This window comes from Crinia signifera, chromosome 7 (assembly GCF_055691185.1).
Source record: "Crinia signifera chromosome 7, ASM5569118v1, whole genome shotgun sequence".
Classification (NCBI taxonomy): Eukaryota; Metazoa; Chordata; class Amphibia; order Anura; family Myobatrachidae; genus Crinia; species Crinia signifera.
The window spans coordinates 87,449,276-87,467,366 of NC_139223.1; the positions used below are offsets into that span (position 1 = coordinate 87,449,276).

An 18,091-nucleotide genomic window follows, 5' to 3' on the forward strand; every position below is an offset into this window, starting at 1 on the left:
CCCCTACCACATATACACGTACACAGACATTCTAGGGTTAATTTGTTGGAAGCCAATTAGCCTACCAGTATATTTTTGGATTGTGGGAGGAAACCAGAGTACCCGGAGGAAACCCACACAAATATGGGGAGAATATACAAACTCTGCACAGTTAGAGCCATGGTGGGAATCAAACCCATGACCTCAGTATTGTGAGGCGGCAATGCTAACCATTACACCATCCGTACTGCCCAATAGAAGCTGTACACCAGCGGTGTGCGGTGGGGTCACTGCACGTCCCTGCTGTACACTGATATACTGTACAGTCCATAGAGAAATTTCTCACCTAATCTACAGTGAAGCATTTGATATGTATATGCCAAACTACTGTAAGTTTGATATAAAATGTTGTTTTGAAATGTATCTGTATATAGCATACCTCCCAACATGACCCTGTTCACAATGCTCTGTTTCTGGACTTCCCTCTTAATTCATGATTGCTATCATCTGTGTGGAAATACCTTTCTTACGCATGAACCGGTATAAAACAGGTGAAGGCAATCACACATTAAGAGCCAAGTCCAGAATCAGAGCATTGTGTCCCTCCTGGAGAGGGTCATGTTGGGAGGTATGATATAGGACCTTATTCAGGTCCATTCGTTCGGACCCCTTCATTCGCAAGGGGTCCGATGGTGTGCGTCTGCACATGCTCAGACACATTTCAGCGCATGCGGCCACGTGGAAAACTGATTGTTCACTGGGAGCATGCACCCAAGGCTGCGGCCAGGGGGCCTGGAGCGGTGGAGGATAGTTGCGCCCAAGGCAACACCCAGCATTTCATGGGCGTTCCAATGTAAACGCTAGTCATTCCCATGGTAATCAGACCACGACTTCGGTGCCGGGGGCGGGCAGTTGACATCACCGGATGTCAGCTGCCCGCCCACTTCCTCCCAAAGGTTGCATGCAAATCTAAGTGACCTGAGAGTCACTTAGATATGCGTGCATGTTCCATATCATTCGATGTTGGGCAACCTCGAATGATGGTGGTGTTCACCCACAGACTGCGAATGGATGTTTATGTTAAACATCCATTTGCAGGCCCTGCGTGCAAACACACACTGTGAGGGGGCGGGTGGCCTGGCATTCGCCCAGACGGGGTTGGGTGGACTTACAAGGCTGCAAATTCGTAGCCTTGCGACTCAACCAGAAAAACCCCCATAGTGTGTTGCTACACTGACAATGTAGGTATACTGATAGGCTGATCTGGTTAGTTGACAATGTGAACAGATCAGATCAGATCAGACAAAATGGCAGCTAAATGGAAAATGATGTTGCCCACAACATGGATTACATACGGTGCAGGTATATACTTTTTTATACAGTAACTTTTTTTATACAGTATATAACTTTTTTTATACAGTATATCAAGTTGTTACACTACCTGATCTCGTTCCTTTTCTACTTCCTCTAACTGTACCATAACTGTATTCATGCGGTGTTTGTACATCTCACAATCCTTTGAAAGAGTACAACACTTTAACTCCAGGTCTTCTTTCTCCTCCAAGTACTATAAAACAAAGAAAATAAATACAGAGAATTTAACATTATTAGAAAAGGTCCTAATAATCCATATAATTATTCATTCTTGCCTAGTTGTTGGTGTACCTGCAATTTTTTTGTGCATTTTAGTAATGTGCACTAGTGCAGTGTCATCACGAAGGGGGGTTTGGGCCGTTCCTCAGTGTAACTTGTTGAGGGGTGGCACCAAAATTCCAGCTCCTCTTCAGTGACAGGAGCCAAGTTGTAGGAGTCAACACCGCAGACAGACTCCATGGTGCAGCCCAGCATTTCTGGGACCAATGGAGTGTCAAAAACAGGAGTCGGGCTGCAAGGTCTCACTGCTACCTGTAAAGCCACACCCCTTATTTAGGGGCTTGTGAATTGTCTCTAATTCACACTTGATGTCACCAATGCTAGTAAAGTACACCCAGGTCAGTCAGTGTTGCCTGGAGTTTTTATATACACATGTAGGTTTTAAAGCAACACAGTTTGTGTAACTGAGTTTCAAGTAGAGTAGCATTATAAACTTACCAGATGACATCATTTTAATTTATTTATAAAATTCAGCACCGGAGCAGGGCTCCCTGATGCTCTGTGCCAGCCCTCTCCATTAAATATGTGAAGAAAGAGAAAATAAGTGAGGGTATGCTTGGACTGTATAGCATACCTCCCACCCATGCCAGGAGGGACAAACTACTCTACTTCTGGACTTTCCTCTTAATGTATGATTGCCATCAACTGTGTTGAACAGGTTTACTGATAAGAAAGGTGTTTCACCACAGGTGATGGCAACCATGTATTAAGAGGAAAGTCCAGGAGCAGAGTAATGTGTCCCTCCTGGAGAGGGTCGTGTTGGGAGGTATGGTATAGTGAGGCATGGTATAGTGTGTGCATTTCCAGATATAATAAGCTATCATGAAGGGTGAGTTTTTAAGGTATAGTTGAAAGTTAGGAGACTGGAGGAGAGTCTTATTGTGCATGGGAAGGCATTCCACAGAAAAATGTCCTGCAAACAAGTCTTGTTCTTGTGAATGGAGCAAAGAAATAAGTGTGGATGAAATATGTCAATCTTGTGAAGAGCAAAGAGGTCAGATTGGAAGATATTTTTTTTAGATAACTGAAGCAATGAATGTTGGTGTATGAGAAAAATGATTTTATATTGAATACAGGTAACCAATGAAGGAACTGACAGAGCGCATCTGATGAATGTTTACTAAGGAAAATTAGCCCCGCAGTTGCATTCAGGGTGGATTGTACTGGTGAGAGTATCTATTTGGTAAGACCTGTAATAAAACTATTGCAGTAATCAATGTGGAAAAATTAGAGCATGGAGTAGAGTTTTTGTAGTGTCTTGAGTAAAGTTAGGTCGTATTTTGGATATGTTTTTCACATGTGCAAGAAGCATTACTACTGCTTGCTCATTTTGTGTAAGGGCCACTACTACTGTGTGGGTTTATACACAAGGGCATTACTTATGCTCTGTGGCATAATGTGTAAAGGGCACTACAACTGTTTGGGCATAATATGTAAGGAGCACTACTGCTATGGGTGTGGCATATTTCAGGGAGCATGTGCAAATGTACCCATCACCGATAACCACCCCCCTTACCCTATCATGGTAACCCCAGCATAATCTTTTTTTTTTAAAGGCCACAGACTATCTACTAGGAGGCAGGACTGTAGTAAGGATGGGGTAATACCAGTCATACATCTGAGCTAAAGCAGTCTGTTTTGCACTGTGGTCCTGATTCAGGTCCTGATGTTCTTGCATATGCTCCAGACTTGTACTGTCCATGTGCAGTACCGGTCTGTAAATGTGGACACAGAACAGTAACATACTGTCAGAGATGCCATTTGGGGCCAAGGCCACATGGTCCCCATTTCTCAAAACAGAGGCGTATCACCCAAGTTGGAGGGGAGGAACATAGCCAGGATCTCAATTAGAAGGTTTTGCTGACCTCTTGGCAGAACCCGCACTGGCTGGCTTTCGCAATCCCATGGGGTTGCAAAACTGACCAATGGTGTCAGACTTGATCTGATACTATGCACTAGGGCACAGTATCAAGTATCAATCAGTAATGTATACAAGTGGTGTGGTGCCACCTGCTGCATTATCATATTAGAGCTATCATTGCTGCTTCCATGTAAGCAGCAGCGATAGCAATGCCGTCCACATCTAAATGAGGCCCTGTGTGAGACATTAGAGGCAGATTTATCATTATCAATGGGTAATATTTTTATTATCACTCATTACAAATAGTGCTCCAGCCAATCAGCAACTATCATTTTTCAAACCCATGACAGTTAGGAGCTGATTGGCTGGAGCACCAATTATTTTTTGGAACACGTGATACAAGAATATCATTAAATCTGCCCCTATGTCTTCTCCCACAGTGACGTGGGATCTATTCTGCTAAAGCGAGAGTCTCTAGGATGCTCCAAGAAGCAGGATAGTGGACCAGAGAAGGCGCTTCCTGCATGACCTGTAGACAAATGCATGCCTTTGAGAGTATGATTTTTGACTGAAGATTCTTGATTAGCATGTAGACATACATAAGGAATACATTAAGGCAATAATAAAGGCAAAAAGGTGTAGACATAACACATGTATAGCAATAAAGGTATAACATACTTGGTACATACTGTATACTGTATGTCCTCATACATCTTTGCTGTAGTCACTCATAATTTTTGTGTCAGGCATCTGTTTTGCTTCTTTTTTGACAAAAAGTTGTCTTCATCGCAACATAATGTGATTAGGACGACAAACAAAGAGACTGTGCTGATTAATTGTTATATGACACTTACCGTATATTCCGGCGTATAAGACGACTTTTTAGCCCATAAAAATGTTCCCTCTAGTGGGGGGTCGTCTTATACGCCGGGTACGGCATATATTCACTAAAGGGTACCTCTCCTCGGCCCCCCCCCTTCTTATGCATACGTACCGTACCTTAATAATAAAAGATAGAAGTATGGTATTTGTCTGCATCGGTGTTTTCTTCAGCCTAACGGCCTGTCAGATTGCACATTTGATGTCGGCGGCAGGCTCGGGTGTTTTCGGCGGGGCTCGGGGGGGACTCGGGAGCGCTCAGGCACACGAGTACCCCCGAGCCCCGCCGGAAACACCCGAGCCTGCCGCCGACATCAAATGCGCAATCAGACAGGCCGTTAGGCTGAAGAAAACACTGATGCAGACAAATACCGTACTTCTATCTTTTATTATTAAGGTACGGTACCTATGCATAAGAAGGGGGGGGGGGGCCGAGGAGAGGTACCCTTTAATGAATACCGAGGTACCCTTTAATGAGGACAGCGGCATCACTGCAGGGAAGCTGCAGATGAGGGGGTATTAAAACTTTATGTGGTGGGTTATGCTGGGGCAGGACAAACCTGCCCTGATAGGTTTGTCCTGCCCCAGCAAAACCCACCACTCAAGGGACCAGACAGCTGCTAGTGACAGGGAGGTGTGCGGAAGAGGGGGTAGTCTTATATGGCGAGTATATAACAAACTCTACATTTTGAGTGGAAATGTTGGGGGGTCGTCTTATACGCCTAGTCGTCTTATACACCGGCAAATACGGTATATCTGTGTGACTGAATCAGTACAGTATATGAAGTGCTACACAGCAGGTTTTCTAATATAAGTTCTGTTCTGCTCCTTACACATATTCAGAATATACAAGTGTCATCTATTAAATTAACCAGCACAGTCTGTCTCCTACAGTCCGTGTGTCCTATGTGGTGTCTAAGACACAATTTTGTTAAAAAAAGATGCCATTAGTAGACTTGCATGGGAGGCTCACATCTTGCGCTGCTTGACATATTGAGCATAGATGTAGGAGTACACATCTGTAATTATTGATAGGTCAAATCTATTTTACAAGTATTAACAGACACAACTGTGTGATTTGTCTTTTGGCTAGTGGTTTGTGTTTGGGTTAGGGTCACTCACCTTGTCCCTCAAATCTTCAGCTTGGCGTATCTCTTCTTGAAGATTAAATATTCTATTTACCAACTCATGGCGGTCTTCTAGGGCTTCCTTCCGATCATGTTCGAGAATATCAACTATGGCTTTGTCTGAATCAGGTAAACTGCGGCCTCCACCCTACAATGATAAAACAAAAAAATAGAGCTACAGTAGTGTGTAAATCTGCAGAGAAAATGTTCTACTGCTATTATTTAAATTATGATTTGGTGTTCAACAATATTATTATTGTTAGCATTTATTTATGAGACATAAAAAATGTAATTAATGCCATACAGAACATAATACAGTAAACAAAATTATATAAACTGTGTAGACACAAGAGTGTAGGCATAATTATAGCATGCTGTATACCAACTGGCCTGAGATAGTAGACCTTAGGGAGGGTTGAAAGAAGGCACTTTGTCTACCAGAATACCACAGTGTGGGGTTATCTACATATTGCATAATGTACTGTATGGTAAAAAAACACACACATAAGACTAGAGTATGTCATCCTGTCCACATCCCCATATTGGTAGAATATGCACTTGGTTTAGAACAGACAGCACATTCAGTTAATCCTGTGTTTATAATTGTTTGTTTTCTTGCAGAAAGTATATTGGCTTTTAGGGCCTGATTCTGAGTCCCCCAATGCTGCCGCGACCCCTTTAGCATCTATTGCTGCAGTTGCTGCAGCCTATCCTGCGGTGGTATACAAGCGGGCATCTGAATGTGGAAGACTGGCCAGGCAAGTGCTGAAATATGGTGTGATGCATCTATTGGTGCCACCATTAGTCACACAATTGAGCACTGCACCAGACTTATGGCAGGTGCAGATTATTCATCTGCGGTTGGCTTCCAAAGTGAGCAATTATGCATCTTTGTTTGCAACAGCCCATAATATGTCCATAAAGCAGATCATTTCTGTGTATCTGAATAACCACCACCCAGGATCGCTCAGTACTGTATATTTCCAGAACATTTCTGAAACTGTACATCTCAATCACAATTGCGGCTGTGCAACTTGTGCGACTGTGCTTTAAGCGATTTTCGCAAATGGGCAGTCACTCAACCCCAGGAACACTGACATTATATTATACTCAGGGGTAAAGTTACTAAAGGTTCTAAAAATTAAAAGAGGGGATGTTGAGAAATGATAGACAAAATCTGATTGCTATGGGCAAAATCCCCTCTTTTCATTTTTAGAACCTTTAGTAAATATACCCCTGAGTATAATATAATGTTAGTGTTCCTTGTGTTGAGTTACTGCCCATTTGTGAAAATCGCTTAAAACACAGTCGCACTATCGCACAAGTTGCACAGTCGCAATTGCGATTGAGACGTACAGTTTTATAAATGTTAGCAGGGCTTAAAGTGTACTGGAGACTTAGAGGAACTAATTTCCCCTAACATCACATACGCCACACCAGAAAAGGAAGCCGTTGGGACCTAAGGAAGAGGAAGGTGACTACAGCTCATCAGTGACACAACGCTGTCTGCCTCCTATACTGACATGAGTGATCTAGCAAGCTATTCTGTTGGAATTATGGTACAGGGCCCTAGTGAACTAGTTCCACCTACCATTACCCTAGATTTTACCCTATTTTACCCAAATTTGTAGACCGGGGAACCAGTTTTGCAAAATAAGTCCCCGGGAACACGCTTGTGTGGCAGTGATGGCCGGAGACATGGAGAGCAGGGGTGACTGGCACCAGGAGATGAAGAGCAGGAGCGGACTAGAACATGGAACATGGAGACCAGAGGCAGTGGGCACCTGGTGATGTAGACCAGGAGCACCCGGGGACATGAAAAGCAGGGGGCAGCCAAAACCAAGAGATGGAGATCTGCCTCCTCTTCCCCATCCCCTCCTCGCCCCCTCTCATCTCACCCCATCACACAACTTTTACAATTTCTAGATAGTGTCCCCTTTAAAAACGATTTCTGTACAATTGCAAAATATATGGGATATGTACAGTATACTATAAAGGGCATACAAGCCACTGATTAATTCAGTGACCAAATAAAATGTCATACAGGTTACAGAACAGAATACTGATACTGGTAATAACAGTAGCCGGTACGCAGCAGAGAAAAGCCAGCTGCTGACAGAGAGGTGTTCAATGCAGTGGCGCATGCAGGGTGGGTTTTTGAGTACCCAGAAACCCCACCAGACTGAAAGCTGAGGGTCCCCTCTTTCCATGGGTACAAGAATTTTAAAAATCAGCCCAGGGAAACCAGAGATATCTGACTTCAAAGCAGTGGACCCCATCCAAGCCTGTTAATTGCTCTTCCCAGTCAGATATTTCAGGTTCTGTCTGACTTCGAGTTTTTCTGAGGGTATATTCCAAAAGCTGAGTACCATTTGGTAGGTGGGAATCTCTAGTTTTTAATTCCATAAAAAATTTAAAAGTTAGTTACGGGAACTGGAGATATCTGCAGTCAAGCAAGCTGTCCTCCCACCAGAAAATTATGAATAATAAGCCCACTCCACTATACACCCCTCATCTGCGTATTAAACATCCTCTACCACCCTGGAAGTTATGTATCAGGACCCCTTCATTCAGCCCAATGCCCCCTTCTCCCACCATCTGTGCAGTAAAGGGGTAATTAGTGGAAATTACTGATCCAGGCCCTACACAGTGGCAAACGCAGGATTTTCTGAAGGGGGTTTCCAGAGGGGCAGAGCAAAGCACGCAGATGGACACTTAGGTGACCCAGTATATGCGGGTCAGTTAAAGTATTATAGATAGACCAAATGTATAATAATAATAATATATATATACACACATACATATATATTAATACATACAGGGGCGTCAACAGCCGTGTAGACCCCTGGGCATAGCAATGTATTGGGACACCTACGGATCCTCCAGCGGTAGGGGTGGGGGAAGCTTTGATGTCCCCCGGGTGGTAGGGGGTATTATATCAACCACTCAGCATGTAGGGCCTGGATCAGTAATTTCCACTAATTACCCCTTTACTGCACAGATGGTGGGAGAAGGGGGCATTGGCCTGAATGAAGGGGCCCTGATACATAACTTCCAGGGTGGTAGAGGATGTTTAATATGCAGAGGAGAGGTGTATAGTGGAGTGGGCTTATTATACATAATTTTCTGGAGGCAGGACAGCTTGCTTGACTGCAGATATCTCCAGTTCCCAGAAATTGATTTATTAGATTTTAATGGAATTAAAAACTAGAGAATCTCACCTACCAAATGGTATTGGGGACTAGGGGATCAGAGTTCAGGAGGCAGAGCAATCTGCCAACGAGAATATAAAACTACATACCAGGTGTGTGGAGCTGGAGCAGTAACCAGCTGCTAGAAGGCTGATATCTCTGGTTCTGGGTACAGTAGAGACAAGCTACTAGTGTCCATCAAAGGGGGAGAGTCCCAGATTTTGGAATATACCCTCAGAAAAACTCTAAGTCAGAGACAACCTGAAATATCTGACTGAGAAGAGCAATTAACAGGCTTGGATGGGGAGCACTGCTTTGAAGTCAGATATCTCCGGTTCCCAAGGGCTGATTTTTAAAATTCTTGTACCAATGAAAAGAGGGGACCCTCAGCTTTCAGCCTAGGGCCCTTAGACTACTAGGGGGGTTTCTGGGTACTCAGAAACCCCCCCTGCGTGTGCTACTGCTACATGCTGAGCGGTTGATATAATCCCCCCTACCACCTACAGGACATCAAAGCTTTCACTCATAGCACCCCCCGCCCCTACCGCTGGAGGATAGGTAGGAGCCCCAATACATTGCTATGCCCAGGGGTCTACACTGCTGTTATGTATATATATATATATATATATATATATATATATATATATATATGTGTGTGTATTATTATTATTTATATACATTTGGTCTATCTATAATACTTTAACTGACCCGGCATATACTGGGTCACCTAAGTGTCCATCTCCGTGCTTTGCTCCGCCCCTCTCTGGAAACCCCCTTCTGAAAATCCTGCATTTGCCCCTGCAGTGAGACTGAGGGACAGCTTACTTCCCGCAGCGAGAGCCCTCCCTAGCCAAAAGCAGCCACCTAAATAAACTTGCACATACCTACACTGGAAAGCCTGCAGGGTTGAGAAGCAGCCGGCAGTTAGAGATCTACTGCACCCCGACAGTGCAAGTCTGCTAAAAAGGCCAGATTAGAGAGGAGCCAAATAATCCGTGGTTCTCAAGAACAGAAGGTGAATGCAGCAAAAGTGGATATTGTTGGAAAATTGTGGAATAAGGATGGAGTATAGATAAGATAGATGGGGTACAGTGATAAAAAGTTTAGAGGGATATTTTGGGCAGATAAATGGGAAAGCTACCAGGTTCTCGGCAGTGAGTAAGATGCTGGGCAGTAGGAGGGGGGAGTCATATGATGGTCAGATGGGAAGGGTGCTGGGCAGACAGAGGGTGGGACAGTGAGTATGTCACGATGGGCAAGTTTACCCTTCCAGGCAGTCCCTGCCACTTATGGTCCCATTCGTTCATTGGGTGGGCGGCTGTGCTGCCCGTCAGCTCCAGCTTCCTCTCAGTAATGGAGTGTGCTACATCTCTACTTCAGGTGGTGTGATCGGCACCGTGGATCCCCACCAGGTGCCTCCATCTTCCCAACTATGGACCAGTCCTCTGCAGCAGAGCTCAACAGATACTGTAATTAGGGCCGACCAGGAGATCAATCCTCTGCAGAAGAGCTCAAAAGCCAATTAGAAGATGGTATCTGAATCTTTGTCTATATTGTGGGGATTCAGGTAATCTATTTGCCTCTTGTCCTTGTCGTCCGTTAAACCCCGTTTTAATTGGACCCCGAGAAGCCAAATTAGGACTGAATGGACATTCAGTTAATCATGTACAAATCATTCTTCCAGATGGTCTGGAAATGTAATCACATCCACCTTTGCAACTAACCATTAGATAAGAACTTTGTTCCTTCCTCGAGCTCTACTGTACATCTCTCTGCAGTGGACAGAAGTTTTATTCCTGAAAGATTAGTTAATTCCCAGACTACCCCTTATACTCTCCCTGTTGGAGAATTACATCTTGGCGATTCCCAAAGCCTCATATCCCTTAGTTTTCGCCTTCTTGGCTTCAGGAACACAATTCTCAGGTGTATTGGAATTACATGCAAATGATCTCTCCTGGAGCCCTTCCTGTTTTAAGTTTTGTCTTCAGAAAGTGGTTCCTCTTCACTCCACCGAGTCTAAAGAATTATCTGGAATAGACCCCCCCCCTCCCCATCAGGACTGGGATTGTCCTATCAATCTGATTCTGGTGAACGTTCCACCTTCAAGGCGTACATATCCCATCTCTCCCAGAGACAGTGCTATGACTGAATATATCAAATAGAATTTACAGAAGGGTCTCATCAGACCTTCCACCACTCCAGCCAGTTTGTTAAAAAGAAGAATGGGGCACTTCATCCTCGTATGGATTACCCAGGCTTGAGTGATCCGACAGTCAAAAATCGAGAGCCACCATGTTTTCTAAACTGGATCTTCGTTGAGACTAGAACTTAATTTGTACTTGAGCTGGGGGTGAGAGGAAGACGGCCTTTATTATCTGGTACTGCTTTTTGGCATCAGTCACACACATGCTGTCTTCCAACAATTCATGAATGAGAGCTTTTGTGGCTATCTGTACTGCTTGGTAGTTGTATACCTTGATGATATTCTGAAAAATTACAGGACCACCATCATCATGTCAATTCTTCAAAGATTACGGGATCATCAATTAAATTGCACATTAGAAAAGTGTGAATTTAACCCCTTCCTGACAGAGCCTGTTTTTGCCTTCCTGACAGAGCCCTTTTTTTCAATTCTGACATGTCTCACTTAAGTGGGGATAACTTTTTTTTGCTTTTACTTATCCCAGTGATTTTGAGATTGTTTTTTCGTGACACATTGTACTTCAAGTTAGTGGTAAATTTTCGTCGATACAGTCTGTGTTTTTTTGTGAAAAATACCAAAATATCGTGAAAAAATGGAAAATTTAGCGATTTGCAAAATGTTAAATTTTCTGCTTGTGAGACAAATAATCTTACCACTCAAAATAGTGAATAACTAACATAGACCATATGTCTACTTTATGTTGACATCATTATTTCAACTTCCTTTTAATTTTTTGGGACACTAGGAGGCTTACAATATGAATAGCAAATTCTCAAATTTTCAAGAAAATTTCAAACACTGATTTTTTTAGGGACCAGTTCAGTTCTGATGTGACTTTGAGGGACTTGTATGTGAGACACCCCCATAAATGATGCCATTTCAAAAACTGCACCCCTCACAGTATTCAAAACAGCATTTTGGAAGTTTGTTAACCCTTTAGGTGTTTCACAGGAATTAAAACAAAGTGTAGGTGAAATTTCAAAATTTCTTTTTTTTTGCAGATTTGCAATTTTAATACATTTTTATAAGGAACACAGTACATTTTACTAGAGAAATGTGACTAAAAATTGATTCCCCCAATTCTTTTGTTTTCATAAATATCCTATATGTGGCCCTAGTGTGCACGGTGACCAAACCACAGGCTTCATAATAGAAGGAGCACCTACTTGATTTTGGAGCCTCCTTTTTATGAGATTATTTTTTAGGCACCATGTAGGTTTCTAGGCACCATAACATGCTAAAAGTTAGGAACCCCCCCACAAGTGACCCCATTTTGCAAACTACACCCCTCAGGGAATTCAGCTAGGGGTATAGTGTACATTTCAAACCCCCAGAAGTTTCACCAATTGTGGTACAACTGGGCAGTGAAAATGAAAAATTATTTTTTTTACACAAAAATGCAGTTCTGGCTCCAAATTTGTCATTTTCAGAAGGTATGAAGGAGAAAAAGCACCCCAAAATCTGTGCCCCAATTTCTCCCGAGTACGGCAATGCCTCACATGTGACCAAAAAATACCAGTTGGGTGCATGGCAGGACTCAAAAGGGAAGGAGTGATTTTTGGATTTTGCAGCTCAGATTCTGGTGGAATTTTGGTGGGTGCTATGTCGCATTAGCAAGACCCCCCAAGCACCAATACAGTGGAACCCCCCCACAAGTCACCCCATTTTGCAAACTACACCCCTCAGGGAATTCATCTAGGGGTATAGTGTACATTTCAAACCCCCAGGGGTTTCACCAATTTTGATACAAGTGGGCAGTGAAAATGAAAAATTACATTTTTTTACACAAAAATGCAGTTCTGGCTCAAAATTTTTCATTTTCAGAAGGTATGAAGGAGAAAAAGCACCCCAAAATCTGTGCCCCAATTTCTCCCGAGTACGGCAATGCCTCACATGTGACCAAAAAATACCAGTTGGGTGCATGGCAGGACTCAGAAGGGAAGGAGTGATTTTTGGATTTTGCAGCACAGATTCTGGTGGAATGAATGGTGGGTGCTATGTTGCACCAATACAGTGGAACCCCCCCACAAGTCACCCCATTTTGCAAAGTACACCCCTCAGGGAATTCATCTAGGGGTATAGTGTACATTTCAAACCCCCAGGGGTTTCACCAATTTTGATACAAGTGGGCAGTGAAAATGAAAAATTACATTTTTTTACACAAAAATGCAGTTCTGGCTCACAATTTTTCATTTTCAGAAGGTATGAAGGAGAAAAAGCACCCCAAAATATGTGCCCCAATTTCTTCCGAGTACGGCAATGCCTCACATGTGACCAAAAAATACCAGTTGGGTGCATGGCAGGACTCAGAACGGAAGGAGTGATTTTTGGATTTTGCGGCTCAGATTCTGGTGGAATTTTGGTGGGTGCTATGTCGCATTAGCAAGACCCCCCAAGCACCAATACAGTGGAACCCCCCCACAAGTCACCCCATTTTGAAAACTACACCCCTCAGGGAATTCATCTAGGGGTATAGTGTACATTTAAAACCCCCAGGGGTTTCACCAATTTTGATACAAGTGGGCAGTGAAAAAGAAAAATTACATTTTTTACACAAAAATGCAGTTCTGGCTCAAAATTTTTCATTTTCAGAAGGTATGAAGGAGAAAAAGCACCCCAAAATCTGTGCCCCAATATCTCCCGAGTACGGCAATGCCTCACATGTGACCAAAAAATACCAGTTGGGTGCATGGCAGGACTCAGAAGGGAAGGAGTGATTTTTGGATTTTGCGGCTCAGATTCTGGTGGAATGAATGGTGGGTGCTATGTGGCATTAGCAAGACCCCCGAAGCACGGTGAAATTATGAACCTAATATTCCATAGATGTGTGGTATAATTTAAAACACTCCTTTATACATAGACCGGGTTTGTCGGGGCAAGTGTCACACTGGAAAATAGTTTGCTTTCTTATTCCCTTTTTATAGCAAACTTTGCACCTTTTTTGTGTCCTGCCCTTTTTTCCAGTGGAGGGGATTTCATCAGGAAAATGCTGCCCTGGTACAATACGGGGGCCAGTACTAGAAGTACTGGGGCCCTCTGCCTGCTGGTTCCCAAATATTAGGCCCTTTATGACTTCCTCTTGAAAGTGCATAAATGTCCCCCTCTGGCCGGTAGAACGGAATAGCACGTAAGCGTTATACAGTGCCATCTGGATGATATACACGGCCACCTTCTTGTACCAGATTTTTGTTTTCCGCAGGGCACTGTACGGCTTCAGTACCTGATCTGAAAGATCCACTCCGCCCATGTACCTATTGTAATCCAGGATACAATTAGGTTTTGAGGTGTGGGTACTGGTACCTCGTACAGGGACGGAGGTGGTACTGTCTCCGTGAATTGTTGTCAGTATAAGGACATCCCTCTTGTCCTTATATTTGACCAACAACATATTTTCGGTGCATATTCCCCTGCTTTCACCCCTTCTCATTACTTGGGCAATGTGCGTTTTTGGGAGGCCTCTTTGGTTCTTGCGCACAGTACCGCAAGCTGCTGTACCTCTTGAACCAAGGGCCTTAAACAGGGGGATGCTAGTGTAAAAGTTATCCACATAGAGGTGATAACCTTTATCCAGGAAGGGGTGCACTAAATCCCAGACAATTTTCCCACTAACACCTACGAGGGAGGGGGGGCATTCTGGCGGTTGAATTCTTGAATCCTTCCCTTCATAAACCCTAAACCTGTGGGTGTACCCTGAGGTGCTTTCACACAGCTTATACATTTTTATGCCATACCTTGCCCTCTTACTGGGAAGGTACTGGCGGAATTTAACCCTTCCTTTAAAATGTATAAGGGACTCGTCGATACAAATAAATTTTTCAGGGATGTACACCTCTTCAAATTTGGCACTGAAATGATCAATGACCGGCCTGACTTTGAATAGCCGGTCAAAGGTGGGATCATCTCTGGGTGGGCACTGTGCATTATCGGTGTAATGTATGAATTTAAGAATTGTCTCAAATCGAGTCCGGGGCATGGCCATACGGTAAAATGGAGTACTGTACAGAACATCTGTACTCCAATATTGCCTAATTTCTGGCTTTTTTACTATGCCCATATGAAACACCAGACCCCAAAACGTCATCATCTCTACTGCATCTACAGGGGTCCACCTAGCAAATGATGACGTGGGGTTTTGAGCAATAAACTGCTGGGCATATAAATTAGTTTGGTCCACCATTAAATTTATAAAATCATCAGAGAAAAATAATTTGAAAAAGTCAATTTCTCTGAGACCTGTGGAATCAAATTGGATTCCTGGCATGCCCAAAAACTCAGGAACCTGGGGCTCAAAATTGTCTGGTGGTGGGGTCCATACTAGATCAATTATTGGGGGGGGAATCTCAGCTGATCTACGGGGGCGTCTTTGAGGGGGTCCCTCATCAGCAGAGGAGGAAGAGGAGCTTAAGGCAAATCCTTCAAATTCCCCGCTTGCATCACTGCCTGTGTCAGAGTCAGAAGCAAGCATGGCATATGCCTCCTCCACTGAATACATTCTCCTGGATGATTGGGAGGACATTTGGGAGGACATTTGGGAGGACATTTGGGATGCCATTTTTATTTTTGTGTTACCGGTAGTGAAATGTTTCAACACGTGTATAGTGTAGGGGGGGGCACAAACTTTATTTCAATCCGGGTGGTATGTATTGTGTAGTGTGTATGTGGTGCAGAAAAAAAAAAAATGCTTTATACCAATAAAAAAAAAAAAAATGAAGGGGTTAAAAAAAAAAAAAATGAAGGGGTTAAAAAAAAAAAAAAAGGGGTTAAAAAAAAAAAAGGTCCTGCGCCAAAAATTGAGCACAGATGTTGGTCAGTAACGTCTGTCACTGAACAGCGCTCAAAGGCAACAGGAATTTGATCAAAAAAAAAAAAAAAATAGATCAACCCTGTGCCGAAAGAGATGATCAGTGATGTACGTCACTGATCAGCGCACAGCGGCCACAGGACACCCACAAAATCACAGTGTGTGTAAAAAAAAAAATTAAAAAAATACCCCACAGCACACACACAAAAAAAAAAGGTGATCAGTGATGCGACACTGATTACCAGTGAGGTGCAGCAGGTGCACAACCTTTGGTGCAACTGACAGGTATATATAAAAAAAAAAAAACCTCTGTACCCCCAAAAAAGTTGCTGATCACCTCAGATATAGTGATCAGCACAAAAGGCGGGGACAGCAGACACAAAATTTAACACTCTCTATCACTATCTCTCTCTATCTCTCTATCTCTCACTATCTAACACTATCTAACACTCTATGACACTGCAGCAGCAGCACTCACAGGTATATCTATATATAAAAAAAAACCTGCGCCCCCAAAAAGTTACTGATCAGTTAATTTATACTGATCAGCACAAAAGGAGGGGGCAGCAGTCAGTTATATAAAAAATATATAGCACAATCTGTCACTATCTCTCTCTATCTCTCTCTATCTCTCTCTCTATCTCTCTCTATCTCTCTATAACTATCACACTGCAGCAGCACAAAATATAGCACTCTGTCAGTAGGCCTCTCTCTCTATCTCTCTCTCTCTATCTCTCTCTCTCTATCTATAACTATATCACACTGCAGCAGCACAAAATATAGCACTCTCTGACACTATCTCTCTCTCTATCTCTCTCTATCTCTCTCTATCTCTCTCTATCTCTCTCTCTCTATCTCTCTCTATCTCTCTCTATCTATCTCTCTATCTATCTCTATCTATCTCTCTATCTATCTAGCTAATACCTAATACAGTGCAGCAGCACAATATCACAGTATGGCACAATTATTGCACAGGATCCAGGAAGTAATCAGCAGCGATCAGGTAAGTATTGCAGCAAGTATTTCTGGTCAGTATGGCGGCAGGGGGGTACGGTGACCGCACTGCACGCTTTCCAGACCGGAATGGCGTCTGCAGTGCAGTCACCGTTAGTTTAAATCTCCCTCCTTGGCTGTGATTGGTCCGTCGGTCCGACGGACCAATCACGGCCTTTGGGGGCGGGCGGGGTGAGGTGGGGTGACACCAGTGTCACCCTTACACCCCGCGGTGATTGGTGCTGTACTTTACAGCACCAATCACCTCTGATCCCGTGTCACCGGCGAACGTTATTCGCCGGTGACACAGGAAAACGCTGTGAATGGCTGTTCACACTGAACAGCCAATCACAGCGATCGCCGACGGGGGGGCGGCATCGCAGCCCCCCCGGGGCATGCACGGACATGTCTGCTGTCAGGGACAGCAGACATGTTGAAACTGTCACCGCGTCTATAGACGCGGTGACAGTTTAAATCCATGACGTACATTTACGCCATGTGTCGGGAAGTGCTTCCTGACCATGACGTAAATGTACGTCAAATGTCGGGAAGGGGTTAAGAAGATCTCTGTCCCATCCTTGGGGTACATAATATTGAGATCCATGTAACAAAAGGACCTGAAAAGATTCAAGCTGTTCTTACTTTGACTCACTCTACAACACTCTGATGAATTCAGCGTTTTACTGAAATTCTAGAAATATTACAGAAAATTCATGAAGGGTTTCTCTTCCATGGTCAGCCCTATCACTGCATTCTACAGAAGTCTTGGGTGCAGTGTTTGCAGTGTACACAGGCCCTGAGTCCAGGGGGCCCACACCACACATGCTGCACCCATGACAGCAGCAGCAGAGATTTGCACTTTAGCGTCTGAGCCCTGTAGAGCTCAGACACTATAGCATTGCATGGCTGCCGGCAGAGAGGTGGTGGTCCGCATAGGAGGAGGCTGTACACGGGTTTCCTCCTCACTTAAAATGCCTGTGCTTCCATATATTATTGCTCTACTTCACAATAAAGTCTTTAAATCCCATAAAGGCCCTTATTCAGATCTGATGGCAGTACAAATTTGTTTGGAAAATGGGCAAAACCGTGTGCACTGCAGGTGGGGCAGATGTAACATCTATAGAGAGAGTTAGATTTGAGTGAGTTATTTTGTTTCTGTGCAGGGTAAATACTGGTTGCATTATTATAACACTGCAATTAAGATTTCAGTTTCAACACACCCCACCCAAATTTAACTCTCTCTGCACATGTTACATCTGCCCCACCTGCAGTGCACATGGTTTTGCCCATTTTCAGAACAAATTTGTACTGCGATCAGATCTAATGATTTGCCAAAGTGTGGACCCATTGGTTTTCCCATTTTTATAGAAATCTACCATGCCATCGCAGATATTTAGAGATTAT

General features: G+C 43.6%; 1 protein-coding gene across 3 annotated transcripts in view; it reads right to left on the reverse strand.

Annotated features, from left to right (window-relative positions):
- Window positions 1-18,091, reverse strand: part of CARD11 (caspase recruitment domain family member 11) — a 167,208-nt gene that overhangs the window by 105,430 nt on the left and 43,687 nt on the right. For all 3 annotated transcript variants that reach the window (XM_083153447.1, XM_083153448.1, XM_083153446.1), the window contains exons 6-7: window positions 5,495-5,647; window positions 1,421-1,546 (exon numbers count right to left, since the gene is read on the reverse strand). In XM_083153447.1, coding sequence (XP_083009573.1) covers window positions 1,421-1,546; window positions 5,495-5,647 — 279 coding nt within the window. The remainder of the gene's footprint in view (window positions 1-1,420; window positions 1,547-5,494; window positions 5,648-18,091) is intronic.